This window comes from Nilaparvata lugens, chromosome 2 (assembly GCF_014356525.2).
Source record: "Nilaparvata lugens isolate BPH chromosome 2, ASM1435652v1, whole genome shotgun sequence".
NCBI lineage: Eukaryota > Metazoa > Arthropoda > Insecta > Hemiptera > Delphacidae > Nilaparvata > Nilaparvata lugens.
In genome coordinates this window covers 52,718,635-52,733,132 of record NC_052505.1, presented here as the reverse complement: position 1 = coordinate 52,733,132, position 14,498 = coordinate 52,718,635, and the positions used below count along the sequence as shown (strand labels likewise).

General features: G+C 35.3%; 1 protein-coding gene across 1 annotated transcript in view; it reads left to right on the top strand.

Annotated features, from left to right (window-relative positions):
- Positions 1 to 14,498, top strand: part of LOC111051066 (cadherin-87A) — a 196,797-nt gene that overhangs the window by 74,414 nt on the left and 107,885 nt on the right. Inside the window, exons 8-12 of the mRNA XM_039421490.1 lie at positions 522 to 714; positions 1,902 to 2,014; positions 2,781 to 2,978; positions 4,892 to 5,047; positions 7,401 to 7,907. Of these exons, the coding sequence (XP_039277424.1) occupies positions 522 to 714; positions 1,902 to 2,014; positions 2,781 to 2,978; positions 4,892 to 5,047; positions 7,401 to 7,907 (1,167 nt within the window). The remainder of the gene's footprint in view (positions 1 to 521; positions 715 to 1,901; positions 2,015 to 2,780; positions 2,979 to 4,891; positions 5,048 to 7,400; positions 7,908 to 14,498) is intronic.

The following is a 14,498-nucleotide window of genomic DNA, read 5'->3' as shown; positions in this document are numbered from 1 at the left end:
GAAAGAATTGACTCGCGTCAACAAAATATCATTCCAGTAGGGTCTTCTCTCTCTGGTTATGATAATTATGTGTTGTAACAATAATACTATTGAGAGATTCACATTAAGTTGTCAGTATTGGTGAAAGGAAGCATTCATGTTATTAATTAGAAATGCCGTCAGCTAGAAAGGTACTCTCACTATAAAATTATTTCGGTTAAGCTCATTAAGTTGGTTTATTCTCCATCTTCTATTTTTTTCACACAAAGTTAGAAAAATTAAAGAGTACCATGAAAAATATTATGAAACAGAAAAATGTCAAGAATATAGAAAAGTATATTAATGCACAAAAGAATAACACACGTCAATAATCAACATTTATGTTTATGTTTAGAATATTTTAGAATATTCACACATCAGTAATTGACATATTGAGAATATTGGAAAATATAACAATGCGCAAAATAGGTACTAATAATACACGTCAGTAATCAACATTTATGTCTAGAATACTTTAATTGGTGTATATTTTGATGTGATAGGATGGAGTGCACCAAGTGACGACTGGCCTACAAGTGAAGGTGAAGGATGTGCAAAATATGCCGCCCGTGTTCGTGGGGTCGCTGACGGGGGTGATCCGCGAAGACGACCCCATAGGCACACTGGTCACCACCTTTCTGGCCCGTGATGGCGACAAAGGGCAGCCCAGGAAGATCCAGTATCAGCTCATCACAAGTGAGTAGCAAGTCCATCGGAAAAGTATTCAATCACTATCATTCCAATTACTTTGTAAAATACTTTTGAGCAAATTTTTGAATGTGTAAACATGAACATCAAATCAAGATCACTAGAAAATAATACAAAAAATAACATTATTCCATTCTTGAATTAGGTACACCAGAGGAATTAATGTATGGGAACTACCATCTTGAAGTCAAATTATAAATACCTAAATCTCACTTCTTCCTTCTAATGGGAGAAATTATGTCGAAATTTACCTCCACTCTGAAGAGTGGATAATTTCATTAAATTTCTCAATAACTAGTTACAATAGGTAAGAATTTCCAGCTGGGATGAAATAAGAGTCTTAGCTGATATATAATTCTATATTCTGGTTTGACAATGCCTTGTTGTGTTGAGAAAATTTTGACAAATTAAGTTGTATGAGGGAGACAAAAGGAATAGGCCTAACAACTCGCTAACGAAGGCTTCTTTGAAAATGATATATTTTGCCACTGTCATCTTTACAATTTAAAAATATATTTATAAATAAATAATAATTATATATATATTTATATATTTAGAAATAATTAATTTCTCAAAAAATGCAATAGAAATATGTTTTACAAAAATATCAAGCTACTCAGTTGACCTTTTTGTATTTCAATGGCCAACATTGGAGCAATAAAGCTGTTTATTATGATTCGTTGCTTGACCAAAATGATTTACTTTCTACTTCAGGTTTCAACGATTAATTGAACGCCATTAGAGTGAAAACTACATGAACTCGGACATAAATTGTCTGATTTCTGAGCAAACGTTTTCATTGAATTCATTTCCATTGTTTTTCTAAACAAAAACAATGTTGAATGATTCAAAATAACATTTCCGATTATACTATAACATTTCCGGTTATAATTAACATTATGATTTTTTATTTTTATGCAACTCTATACTAACGTAACCCAGCTTTGGGTTTATCCTGTTGGTTCTCTCCTAATTATTTATTTGACTCTGTGTTTGTGTGAATTAATGGAAAAAGTAAATTATCATAATTTATTAGCTATTCCCACGTATGGAATCTGTCATTTCAAATGAGAGACTAGTGATACATTGAAGTGTTAATAGAATATTCAATACTAAACTTTCTGTTGAATACCTATCTAAGAACAATTTCTTAATTTCTATTATTTCAATTTTAGATCCTTTGGATTACTTTCTTTTGGACAGTGAAAGTGGTGAACTGCGAACTGCCAAGCCGTTGGATCGAGAGGCTCTGCCCGACTCCAATGGAGTCATTTCATTGACAGTAGTTGTAAGTTGATTAATGGTGTGATTTTTGTCACAAAGAGGTTCTTTCCAATGTGAAGTATGTGCGTTGAAATTCAATTCAATCGTCAAGTGCTTCTATTGTCATCGTAAAAATCTGTATTTAAATCTGCTTTAGTGATAAAATGTAATTATTTCAAATACTCAATCTTGTTGCTTCAACTGTTTTGTTCAATTCTGTTGAACAATCCTTGAACGCTAACGAGTTATATTGGTTCGAACTAGTTTGATCTGTGGAAACGAATGGTTCCAATTTGTATCGTACTAATGCAGAGCTTTGAAACACAATACTCCTGTAATAATACATTTGTAGGCCATTTCTATACTCCATTCTGAAGTCTTTCAAATTCAACTTACTATTTCTGAGAAAATCCCTCTAAATTCAGTAGACTACCTACTTGATAATTTGAAATTTACTATTCGTAGAAAGTATTATTCAATATTAACTTCTTTGGTGAGAGCTACTTGTATTTATGTAAAAATTCAGAAATCAAAGTACCTTTTTTAAAACTTATTTTAATTACTTACGACATGTATGTCGAAACATGTCTTGAGTAATAAAAAATCATGTTTTTGAACTTAGGAAACCTTGAAACGTATAGAAAACTTGAAATTTTGGTAGTAGGTAAGGCAAGGAGAGTAGGCTATCAAGGGTACTTTGATTTTTCAATCTCCACAGAAAATATATTATGTATTGAAATTTGTTGATTTTCTCTCCTAGCAATATTGTTTCTGTTATTATTTTGTAACAGGCGCGAGAACTGGTTGACGGCATGGCGAGCAATGACGTGATGACGTCGACGTCAGCTGTCGCGTCGATCACCATCACCGATGTCAATGATGAGCCACCTCGCTTCAACCAACGCGAGTACACCGTCACGCTGCCCGAGAACATACCTGACGGAACACCTCTTCCCAATCTCGACATGACCGTCACCGATCCTGATGTTGTGAGTTATAAATTTTCAAAATAATCTAATCGACTTTCATTAAATGGTTAACAAAAATAGACTGTAACAATTAATACAAGACATACATGGCAAAATCGCGTTTGAATTGCGTTTGAACATCGCTGTCCAGTCTTCACATAACCATAACCATCACCACCACACAGAACTACTCCGTTGTTTAATATGTGAAGATGTAACATAACAATTTAATTGGCTATGATGAATGAAAACAACTTGATTTTCTCAAAAACAGTAAGTAATACGAGGGCCATTCAATAACTAACGAGACAAATTACTAATTTTCAAAAACGGCTGAATTGATCCATATGATACTGTTAGGACATCAATTTGGCAACCTTGCGCTGACATCTGATTAGTTGTTCACTGTATTTTTTCAATCATAGTCGCAAATTGACTCAGTTAACAATGGCGAGTCCGCTTGAGAATTGCACCGTGGAAGAACAACGTGCTTATATCAGATTTTTAGTCGCAGAAGTTGAGAAAGATAGTGAAATCCACAAAAGAATATTAAAAGTGTATGGAAACCATTGTTTGAAAACGTCCACAAATGGGTATAAAAGTTTTAAAGTGGCCGTACAAAAGTTTGTGACAATCAAAGCAGTGGACGAACAGTCAAAGCTGGTACTTTCTCGATCTCGAATTTATTCGTTATTTCCGAGCAATAGGCGTATCAATGTTGAATTTATAAGTGAAAAAGTAGACGCGGGTGTTGGAACTGTCTGTAACATTATTCACAACAAGTTGCAGTGGAACACAACTTGTGTGAGATGGGTGCCTAGGCAACTCACGGACGCTCACAAAGAACCCCGGCTTCAAATCAGTCAACTGTTGAAAAATCGGTATGCGACTGAAGGAGAATGTTTTTTTCAAAAGAATTGTAACGTGTGATGAAACATGGATCTACCACTATTTGAGTCAGAGTCAAAACGACAGACAAACAACTGATCAGATGTCATCGCAAGATTACAAACTTCATGTCCTGAAAGTTTCATATGGATTAATTTAGCCGTTTTTGAAAATTAGTAATTTGTCTCGTTACTTATTGAATGGCCCGCGTATATCTAGACAATTTGAGATACTGGTTTCATCTATTACACAATTGTAATAATGGTTTAATACTAATAATTGAAATACTAATTTAAAATCGTTATAATAAATTAGTGGTTTTGGCAATATCAAGTCGTTTACATTCAATATGGATATCTATCACAGCAATACAGAAATTATTAGCTTTGTGATAATCTCTCATTTACTGGCTTTCCTTTGAAATGTGATAAGAATGTAACAAAATTAGTAATAATGTAAAAGTGTTGAAAGATTATCTCATTTTTGCATATCTTTTTGAATGGACCGTTGATTCATTCTGATTCGAACTTTCAAATATGTTTATTGTTTAAACTAATGGCATAAATGGTGACTGCGACATCAATCATACCGTGAGTTTGCACTTTGAGTTTACAAAGCGTTTTCTCAGGCGTTTCCTTATGAGTCAGGAAGGGCCGGAAGCTTTCCGATTGGTTGATTATCAGCTGATTCCCGAACGTCAACATTATCAGCCAATCGGAGAGCTTCCTGCACTGCCGACTCGTTTGAAAACGCCTAAAAAACGCTTCGTGTGGCATGGCTCTAAAGGTAAAATTTTTTTATCCATTTATCACATATTGTTACGAACAAGAAAACAATAATGAATTTTCAATGTTATAATTCTATTTGGTTTGAAACTGAAACTCTAAACTTTGTCGTGAAATAAATTTCTCATGTATTAATTATAAGAGTAGGAAATTTACCATCAGATTAGTCTGTGAGTGATTGTTGTAGAATAGATAATATATTAATTTGGTGAAAGGAATGTGTAATCAATCATAATTACTGATTGCTGTGTGTTTTTGTAGGGATCGAACTCAGCATTTTCTCTGCGGTTGGCCGATTTGTCGGGGGCTTTTGCCGTGGAGCCGAAGAATGCCACGGGATCCACTTCAGTCTCCATTCGTGTTATGAACGGCTCGCTCGATTATGAGAATCCAAATTCAAGAAAATTCATCCTATTGGTAAGAAATACATAATACTGCTGTAGTTGTACTTCATTCTTTATTTTTTTCAAAAAGCACAACTTCAAAATGGATTGGAGGGAAAAATAAGGTCACCTAGAACTATTTCTCCCTCGAATTTAGATTAGAAAGTCCGAAATAAGGTTAAGCTATTATAAAACTTGAATTTCAAAAACACTTTTTAAAAATGCACATTCTATTAGTATTAATGATCGTTTCGACCTGGTGTAGGTCATCTTCAGAATTATGATATTGCCCGCCAGAATCTAGATGGCTATGATCTATGATCTAGATGGCTGGATATAGAAAAGGCGGTCTGTATCAACTCCTCAGTTTGTCAACTCACTCTCGTCTCTTTGTTTTTCTATCCTAATTTCATTCTCTATGTATTAACGAATACAACATGGTTACAACTTACTCTAATCATTGAAATTCAAGTTTTGTTTCAATAGTGAAAAGTATGGATATGCAACACATATAATTATAATTTACGAGCAGGTTTTACCCGTGCTTAAAAAAAATTAAAGTAATTAATAAAATGGAAACATTCCTATGACCATCCACCGTAAATTAAAATTAAAATTAATTTATTGCCAAAAAACAAACAATTTACTCATACGCATACATACATGTGCAAAAATAAAAATAAAATTGAAAATCTTGATGCAAAATTTCAAATAGAACAGTTTCTGTAGTTCAGACGTGATGGTGCGTCAAACAGTTATTTCGTATGCCATTACATGTATAAGCAAGACAATTCCTCTCTTAATAAACAGTATAGATTGTTATTTGATCAAGAGTTCTCACCACCAACAAAAATGATATAAATATAAAATTCCTCACCTAATCAATAATCAGTTGTTAGTAATAATATTCATTATTATTCATTAGTTCTTACTTCTTATTAATTACCAGTTGTTCATTAAGCCCGCCTGCTAAGTCTGAAATTGCATTAATAAGATACCATATTCAGATTCTCAGATTGAATTTTGACTATTCTCATTCCATGTGGACTTATTTATTAGGATTTAAAGCATATATGACTATCAAAGTGGCTGAAACTGTTCGGCAATGAGAGTTGAATCAGCATTTCATAATTTATTATTGATACAGAGAAGTGTATAGCTGTTTATTGTTTATTGTTTTTAAAGGGACGGATTCAAGGATCGAAAGGTCCAAAGAACCCCACACGTCAACCGAAGCTTATTGTGTTCCCAAGTAGTATGCTAGTTAGGCAAACCAATAACTATGTCCTTTACAAGAACCAGGAGTTTTTCCCTATACTAACATTCCATTCATCGCCTGGTTGCAATCCAGTGTGATATGCTTGGCAGTCTCTTCAAACTGATTAGTCCTCGTGACCTACGTGAGTTCCACTCCTGGCCTTCTTTGTAGGCCCTTCCGCTGAGGAAGGGGCGGCCAAGTTGACTCTAGGGCGCCCGGCCACCCTTGACTCAGCCTCTTGACCCACATTTGTGCCTTGGTTTTCACCCATCTCTGGTCTCTTGGGTTTTTTGTTTTTGCCCCTCCGAAACTTCGCAGGGTCAAAAGCCTCACATCTCCCAAGAAGTTTCGCCTGAATGGCCGCCTTTCTTTGAGCAGTGGTGAATTTTGGCCTCTCCACCCACAAACTTGTGACCTACGTAACTTGGCCCTTCCGCTGAGAGAGGGGACGCCAAACTGCCACTAGGGCGCCCGGGGCCCGGCCACCCTCGACTCAGCCTCTTGACCCACATTTGTGCCTGGAGTTTCACCCATCTCTGGTCTCTTGGGTTTTCTTTTTGCCCCTCCGAAACTGCCCTAATGGGGGAGATCCCGTGGGTTTGAAGGCAAGGCAACTTCTGGAGTTGCCTTGAGGTCCATTTTAGTTGCCTCCTACGACAAGCATGGATACTGTGGGTGAATTCTGGTTTCCAACACATTCTTGAGTACGATGATCGACTCAAAGCTCCCCCAACCCACAGGGGGCGTATAGCTGTTAGTGTGTTAGCACTTTGGTTCTTGAAATGAATAATGACTTTACTCCAGAAATAAGTACCTAAGTACTTGAAATTTTTTTCACTTTTTGTGTAGTTGAGAAGTTGATATTGTAGTAATTATTCATATTAAATAGAAATACTAAGAAATTCTCAAAAACCACAGATTTTATTGATAGTTAGAAATACCAATTTCGGTTGTTACACCATTGTCAATCTCTGGTAAACTAAATCTATTTAACTTGAACTTTAAAACTTTTTATTCAACTTGAAAAATGTGTTGCAATGACGCTTTCTTCATGTCAAATTAATATGACATCTGACTTTGTCTTGTGTTTTCTTGGCTGGCCGACTACAACATTTTATTGAATTGATAGGTGATCGCTGAGGAAACGGACGCCTACCCGAAGCACTCGTCAACGGCGACGCTGACAGTGGAGGTGACAGATGCCAACGACAACGCGCCAGTGTTCGACGCGGAGGTGTTGGCTGCAGTGGTGCACGAGACGGCGTCGCCGGGCAGCGTTGTTGCCAACTTGACGGCCACTGACCGCGACTCGGGTCGCTTCGGCACCGACGGAATCGTCTATTCGCTCGTGGGCGACGGCGCCAACAAGTTCACCGTCAACCCCAAAACAGGTGTCATCACTGTCGCGCCCTGCGACCAACCCGGGGCGCCCCACTGTCTGGACTACGAGACCAAGCCAAACTATTTCTTGTCGTACCAGGCGACAGACGACGAGGGCAGCGGCCAAAGCAGTGTGGTGCCGCTCAAGATTTCGTTGCTGGACAGCAATGACAATGCGCCTGTATTCACCAGCGCCACCTACACGGCGGTCATTGACGAGGGCGCCAACAAGTTCGAGCCGCCTCTGCAAGTTCAGGTAAATCACCTTTCTTCTTCATTACCTTTCAAATGTTGGAGGATCTTGAATGAAAGTAAGAAAACAAGAACGTAAATTGATGAACTCTGAATAAAACAAGTTGAGACTGATAAAATATCTGCTTTGCCAAATTATGCGAAATTGCTACCTTTTCATGCAAGCCCAAATACGAGTTATATGACTGGATATATTCAATTTGACAGCACAGTTGATGCAGGGTAGTAACATTGAATATATTTAGTTTTTTTTTCTTTAGGGCTACTCTTGGATAGAAATAAATAGTAAAAATTTAAGTACCCTTTTTGAAAATTATTTACTTAAGACAACTTACGACACCTTTTTTTGATAATGGCATCATGGCCGAAACATGTTTAAGTAAACAATTAAAAAAAAGGGTACTTGGATTTTTATTTTTTATTTCTATCCAAGAGTAGCCCTAAAGAAAAAAGACATAATAACTGAATATATTCAATGTTACTACCCTGCATCTACGGTGTTGTCAAATTGAATTCCTCAGATACTTGGATCTTTATTTGTTATTTCTATTCAGTTATTACTAAAGAAATCACTAGTACCCTAGCTGAAACTAGTTGTGTTTGAATATAAAAGTATAAAGAGGGGATTAGTGGTTTCTATAATAATTACAGTAGCCCTATTAAAATACTTATAATAAAATATTTAGTCATAAAATATGGGCTCACATGAAAAGGTCGTAATTTCGCCCAATTTGTCAACATGGAGTGTCTCAACTTGTTTTATTCAGAATATAATTGAGGCTTCAGTCTTACTCATACAAGCAATTTTTAAGTTTTGAAGAAAACTTTATAGTCTGTGTAAAATAAGTTGAGGAGACTTGGCCCTCCATCCAAAGAAATTACAGGGTTGCCAATTCGTGTAAAATTGCAACTTTTTCAAATTCCCAATTCAACGTCAGTATTGGATGTAGAATATCATCCCCGATATCCCAGTAGTGCTAAAAAAGTTTCAGGGTTGAAGGATTAAAAGGAAATTCGACTTTTATAATAAAATTGGAAACATCGCGAAGATTTGTTTTTATTTTGAATATCACTTCTCTCAGAATCATGGGGCGTCGTAATGCATAATAATTTTATATCAAATCAACGGGGAGAATGTAGTTATTTTTCAATTATTGATTATGTTTGTCAATGTCGAGACATTTCGAGCAGAAAACATGAAATTTTCGACATGCTGGAAACGTTTTTGTTTGAGATGATAAGTGGGTGGTGAAAGCGAGAAAGTTTCTCAGAAATAATTTAAATTATTTTTCCAATTGTCAAACGTATTCGGAAGAACGTATTTTGGTCTCTCAGGAGGTTCAAAGTCAAGGATAGTGGCTGATTGGTAGGCCACCATATGCTATCAATAGCTGTGATCAACAAAAACTAAATTCAGAACTATTGAAAAATTCAGCAACTGCATGCCAAATGATTATCCTATACTATTAAACGAGCAATTTCTGTTTATATGTTTAGATGTTTGGATGTTTATATGTTTTTATTTCACCGGATCTCGAAAACGGCTCTAACGATTCTCACGAAATTCAGAACGTAGTAGGTTTATAATATAAAAATTCGATTGCACTAGGTCTCATCCCTGGGAAAACTCGCTGAAGGACATTAAAAGCATAATTATTATTCATCCTTGGAAAAAAAGCTGATAATAATTATTTCATCGTCTGTTGATGATGGAAGTGAGTGAGCGAGTTCATGTGTGTGGGACCAATACCTACTATTACTAGTAATAGTAGGTATTGGTGGGACTGTGTCAAAATTATGACTCAGCTGTTGAACTTTTGTAATCATTCAATCAGGTACTTAGTGCCGATTGCAAAAAAGCCGGGTTATTTTCAATCCTGATTAATTCCAGTAGATCCATCTTTTTGAAATGGTCTTCTCTGATTTGTTTCACGTGAAATTAATCAGGATTAAAATTTAACCGGTTTTTTTGAAACCGGGCCTTTGTGAGGGAAATTTTTGCATTCGTCTGGGAATTAATCTCAATTTACTGTGATTAGATAGAACATTTCTGTATAAAGTATGAGTGTTATTATAATTTCTTCTTTTGTAATAAATTGTTCATGCTGTTCTACTCCAGAGCGAAGCTCGGTCCCCGATATTAAATAGTGAAAATGACAACCTCGCATCGAATAATCCAAGCAGTGTTTCATTACAGCCTTTCTAGAGGCAATCAGCTGCTTGCGCTTGAAATAATTCAGTGAAATCCTATTATAATTTACTAGCAGGAACCCGTGCTTCGCAAGGATCTATTTTCAAACTTGATAATCTGAAAACTTGACGTAATGAAGTTTTGAAGAATTGAAAATAGGCCTATAACCATCCTTGGTTAATTAAGAATCTAGCCTATATGCAAAATTTCAAGTTAATTAGTCCAGTAGTTCAGACGTGATGATGCGTCAAACATAATTTTTCTATCCCGTACGTGTATAAGCCAACTCTTTATTTTATTATAGATATGGTTAACGACTGCAAGAGATAGGAGTGTGGAACAGAATAGTTGTGAAACTATGATAGCGCCAGAAGTGTCTCAAACTCAATAGTAGGTACTACATGAACTTTTTGAAAGTGATTTGAGCAAAAAATGTTAAAACAACAGAACTGAAAGTTGTCAACCATCATTATACCTCCATTTAGAAAGGTTTTTGTTTGAGCCGAATGAAATCTTCTATCTTCTATATGTATAAAAAAATGAATGTCTGTTTGTGTGTTTGTTCCCTATGACTTGAAAAATACTTGACATAACGGCATGTAACTTTGGGAATATGTTGAGAGAAAAAACTTTCATACGGTAAAATCCTGTAAATGGCTGGTTCCTGGTTCATAGAATAACTTGAATAAACTATTAAAATTCTTGATTATTTCTAAGGATTGTAAAAATAAATACTCTTATTAGGTCGATTAACTGTGATATAAAGCAACATAACTGTGATACTACAACAATACTGTGATAATAAATATAGCATAACTGTGATTCCACAATACTGCATCAACACTCTTGAAATACCCAGCATATCAGTGGATGAATTTTAACATACGCTTACCACTGTAAACAAGAAAATAAATGCTGTGATATAGATCTGTGATATGCACCAATTTTAAATGTTGTATAAGTGTTATAACTCAGTGTAGTAGTTAATTCTCAGTTTTATTGAACCATAAAAAGATTCCAAAATGAAGAAAACATAGTTGAACCAACCAAAGAATGGTAAAAGGCATGAAGAAGAAGGGCCGGATGAACATTACCCTTGTAAAATATGAAAAAATTTAGTTAAAGATGACGACAGAGCAGTAACCTGTGAATGTAATGACAATCAATGGTACCATACCAAATGCGTTGGAATAACTTACGATCAAAATGATAAAAAGGAAGACTGGTAAAACTATTGACCAATGGCTGTGTGACGACTGCAAATTGCAAATAAATAGAGAAGCAACGCATGTCTCCTCCTTAATTTTAGCAAATAATGACGATTCATTGAATAGGAATAATGCTGGAACGACAAATGAGACAATTCAGTCTGATGCTATGGTCAGTTTATTGATGCATGATATTAAAGAGCTAAGAGAGGAAATAAGTGTACAAAAAAAGGAAAACAGTCGATTATCCGATGTTATAGTTGTTAAGTTTGTATCCGATGTTAAGTTTGTTTCATCCAGCTAAAAATAACTGAAACACGATTCAGAAATTTAGACTTTTGCTCGAATTACCGAAAAAAATGCTCAAAGTAAACTGAAATATATTTATAAAAATAACATAGACAACAGAGAATATTAATTGTAGTATTGTTATGTTTTTATTATTTTTATTTATATGAATATCGAACGGTAATCATTAACAAGAATTTTAATAGTTTATTCAAGTTATTCTATGAACCAGGAACCAGCCATTTACAGGATTTTACCGTATGAAAGTTTTTTCTCTCAACATATTCCCAAAGTTACATGCCGTTATGTCAAGTATTTTTCAAGTCATAGGGAACAAACACACAAACAGACATTCATTTTTTTATACATATAGAAGATAGAAGATTTCATTCGGCTCAAACAAAAACCTTTCTAAATGGAGGTATAATGATGGTTGACAACTTTCAGTTCTGTTGTTTTAACATTTTTTGCTCAAATCACTTTCAAAAAGTTCATGTAGTACCTACTATTGAGTTTGAGACACTTCTGGCGCTATCATAGTTTCACAACTATTCTGTTCCACACTCCTATCTCTTGCAGTCGTTAACCATATCTATAATAGAATAAAGAGTTGGCTTATACACGTTCGGGATAGAAAAATTATGTTTGACGCATCATCACGTCTGAACTACTGGACTAATTAACTTGAAATTTTGCATATAGGCTAGATTCTTAATTAACCAAGGATGGTTATAGGCCTATTTTCAATTCTTCAAAACTTCATGACGTCAAGTTTTCAGATTATCAAGTTTGAAAAAAGATCCTTGCGAAGCACGGGTTCCTGCTAGTAAATTATAATAGGATTTCACTGAATTATTTCAAGCGCAAGCAGCTGATTGCCTCTAGAAAGGCTGTAATGAAACTCTGCTTGGATTATTCAATGCGAGGTTGTCATTTTCACTATTTAATATCGGGGACCGAGCTTCGCTCTGGAGTAGAACAGCATGCACAATTTATTACAAAAGAAGAAATTATAATAACACTCATACTTTATACAGAAATGTTCTATCTAATCACAGTAAATTGAGATGATGGAGCAGGAAGATCCAGTTCACATGAACAATAGCGCAGCAAAACCTCTCAAGAGCACTCCTCGAAATTACCCTGGTCACAGACTGTTCAAGTGGTAACTGTCCACCTTGCAGGAGCCCACCAGTGGAGGGGGACCACTCTACATCTTATGGCCTCATGATCACTGAGTGAATAGTGCATGACATCAGACCAAACATCAACATTCAGCCTCATACTTGTTGCAACATTATCTAGGCAAGCTTCCAGTCTTGTAGGTTGATCAACTGTCAAATACAAATTTTGGGACTTCAACAGGTTAACAAAGATCTTGGTTTTGTTATCATCAACAAGAGTACATTAATGTTGAAATCTCCACCCAACACACATGCAAAGCCTGGGTGCAGGGATTCAAGGCGGTTAGTAAATAATCTAAATTAGAACGTTTTTGTTTTCAAATGTTTGAACAGAAAATTGAACCTGAATTCAAGTGTATGAAACATAACCTTTTTTTCTGGACTATTTATAGTGTATAAATCAAAATTCGGGAAGAAACAGTTTTGGGCTGTGCCTGTTAGTCCTTCCCCAATCATTTTAAAGAATTGAGTTCGGTTTATCAAAAGTCAATAAATAAATAACGAGCGAAGCTCGGTGCCCCGATATAATCTTCTAAATTGTTTAGCATACAATTAATTTAGTACACATTGGGCCATAAGAATGAAGTTGAGCATTTGCTTATACTTCTAAAATATGGAGCATTTGCTTCATTTTCTATGAATAAACGTGAGCAAAACCTTTTGCTCATGCTCATCAAAAAAATAGTTTGAGCATTTGCTCAAAAGTAAAAGCTTTTGCTCAAAATTGTATGAATAAACTAGAGCATTTGCTCAACTTTTGAAGCAAATGCTTCAAAAAAGGTGAGTCTAGTCTAGAGCAGCTTATCACCTTTTGCTCATAGTAAAATGGCTCAACTAATTCGTATGAGGAAGAGGAAACTATACCAGATACGATCACAACCAATATTTGAGAACTATAAAACTCTTTTTAGATTCAACCATGATACATATCACCATTATTCCTACAAAAGAATAAATACAAAAGATAGCTACCTGTTATAAAGATAGCCATCACAAAATAGGAAATAGGTATTTAAGAAGATGAAAGTGTAGACGATTATAAGAAGGCTATTGATATTATAAGAATATGCTGAAGATTATTATAGAGATGACATTTTTTCACGCTATTATTTCAAAATTCTAAACTCAACTAACCTAAAACTCTATTCATAAATAGAAAACAGAGCAGACGACGCAAACACAAGCGGTGCACCCTATTTGCATATTTAGCGCTTCCGTGAGCTATAAAAACAAACTAAGGCTACAAAAGCGAATCAGCTGATGAAAAATCTCTAAAATACGTGAGCATTTTACTCCAGAGTTCAGGAGCATAAGGTAAGAGTAAAAGGTAAAGCTTATTTATATAAAAATGAGCAATTGCTTTTGCTTCTACCTTTTGCTCATGAGCAAAACCTTATGCTCATGAGCATTTGCTCTGGTTTTATTCATATGGGCCAATGTATAACATGCAGCCGCTCTCCTAACTTTAAAATTCCTTGGAGACCACAATCTTCCGACTACTTTTGACAGTTGAAAAAATAATTTCAATTATTTCTGAGAAACTTTCTCGCTTTCTCCACCTACTTATCTTTCGAAACAAAAAAGTTTTCAGCATGTCGAAAATTTCATGTTTTCTGCTTGAAATGTCTCGACATTGACGAACATAATCATTAATTAAAAATAACTATAGGTCAAATAAAAATGATCCAGACACTAATAGAAATGAGACATTCTCCCCGTTAATT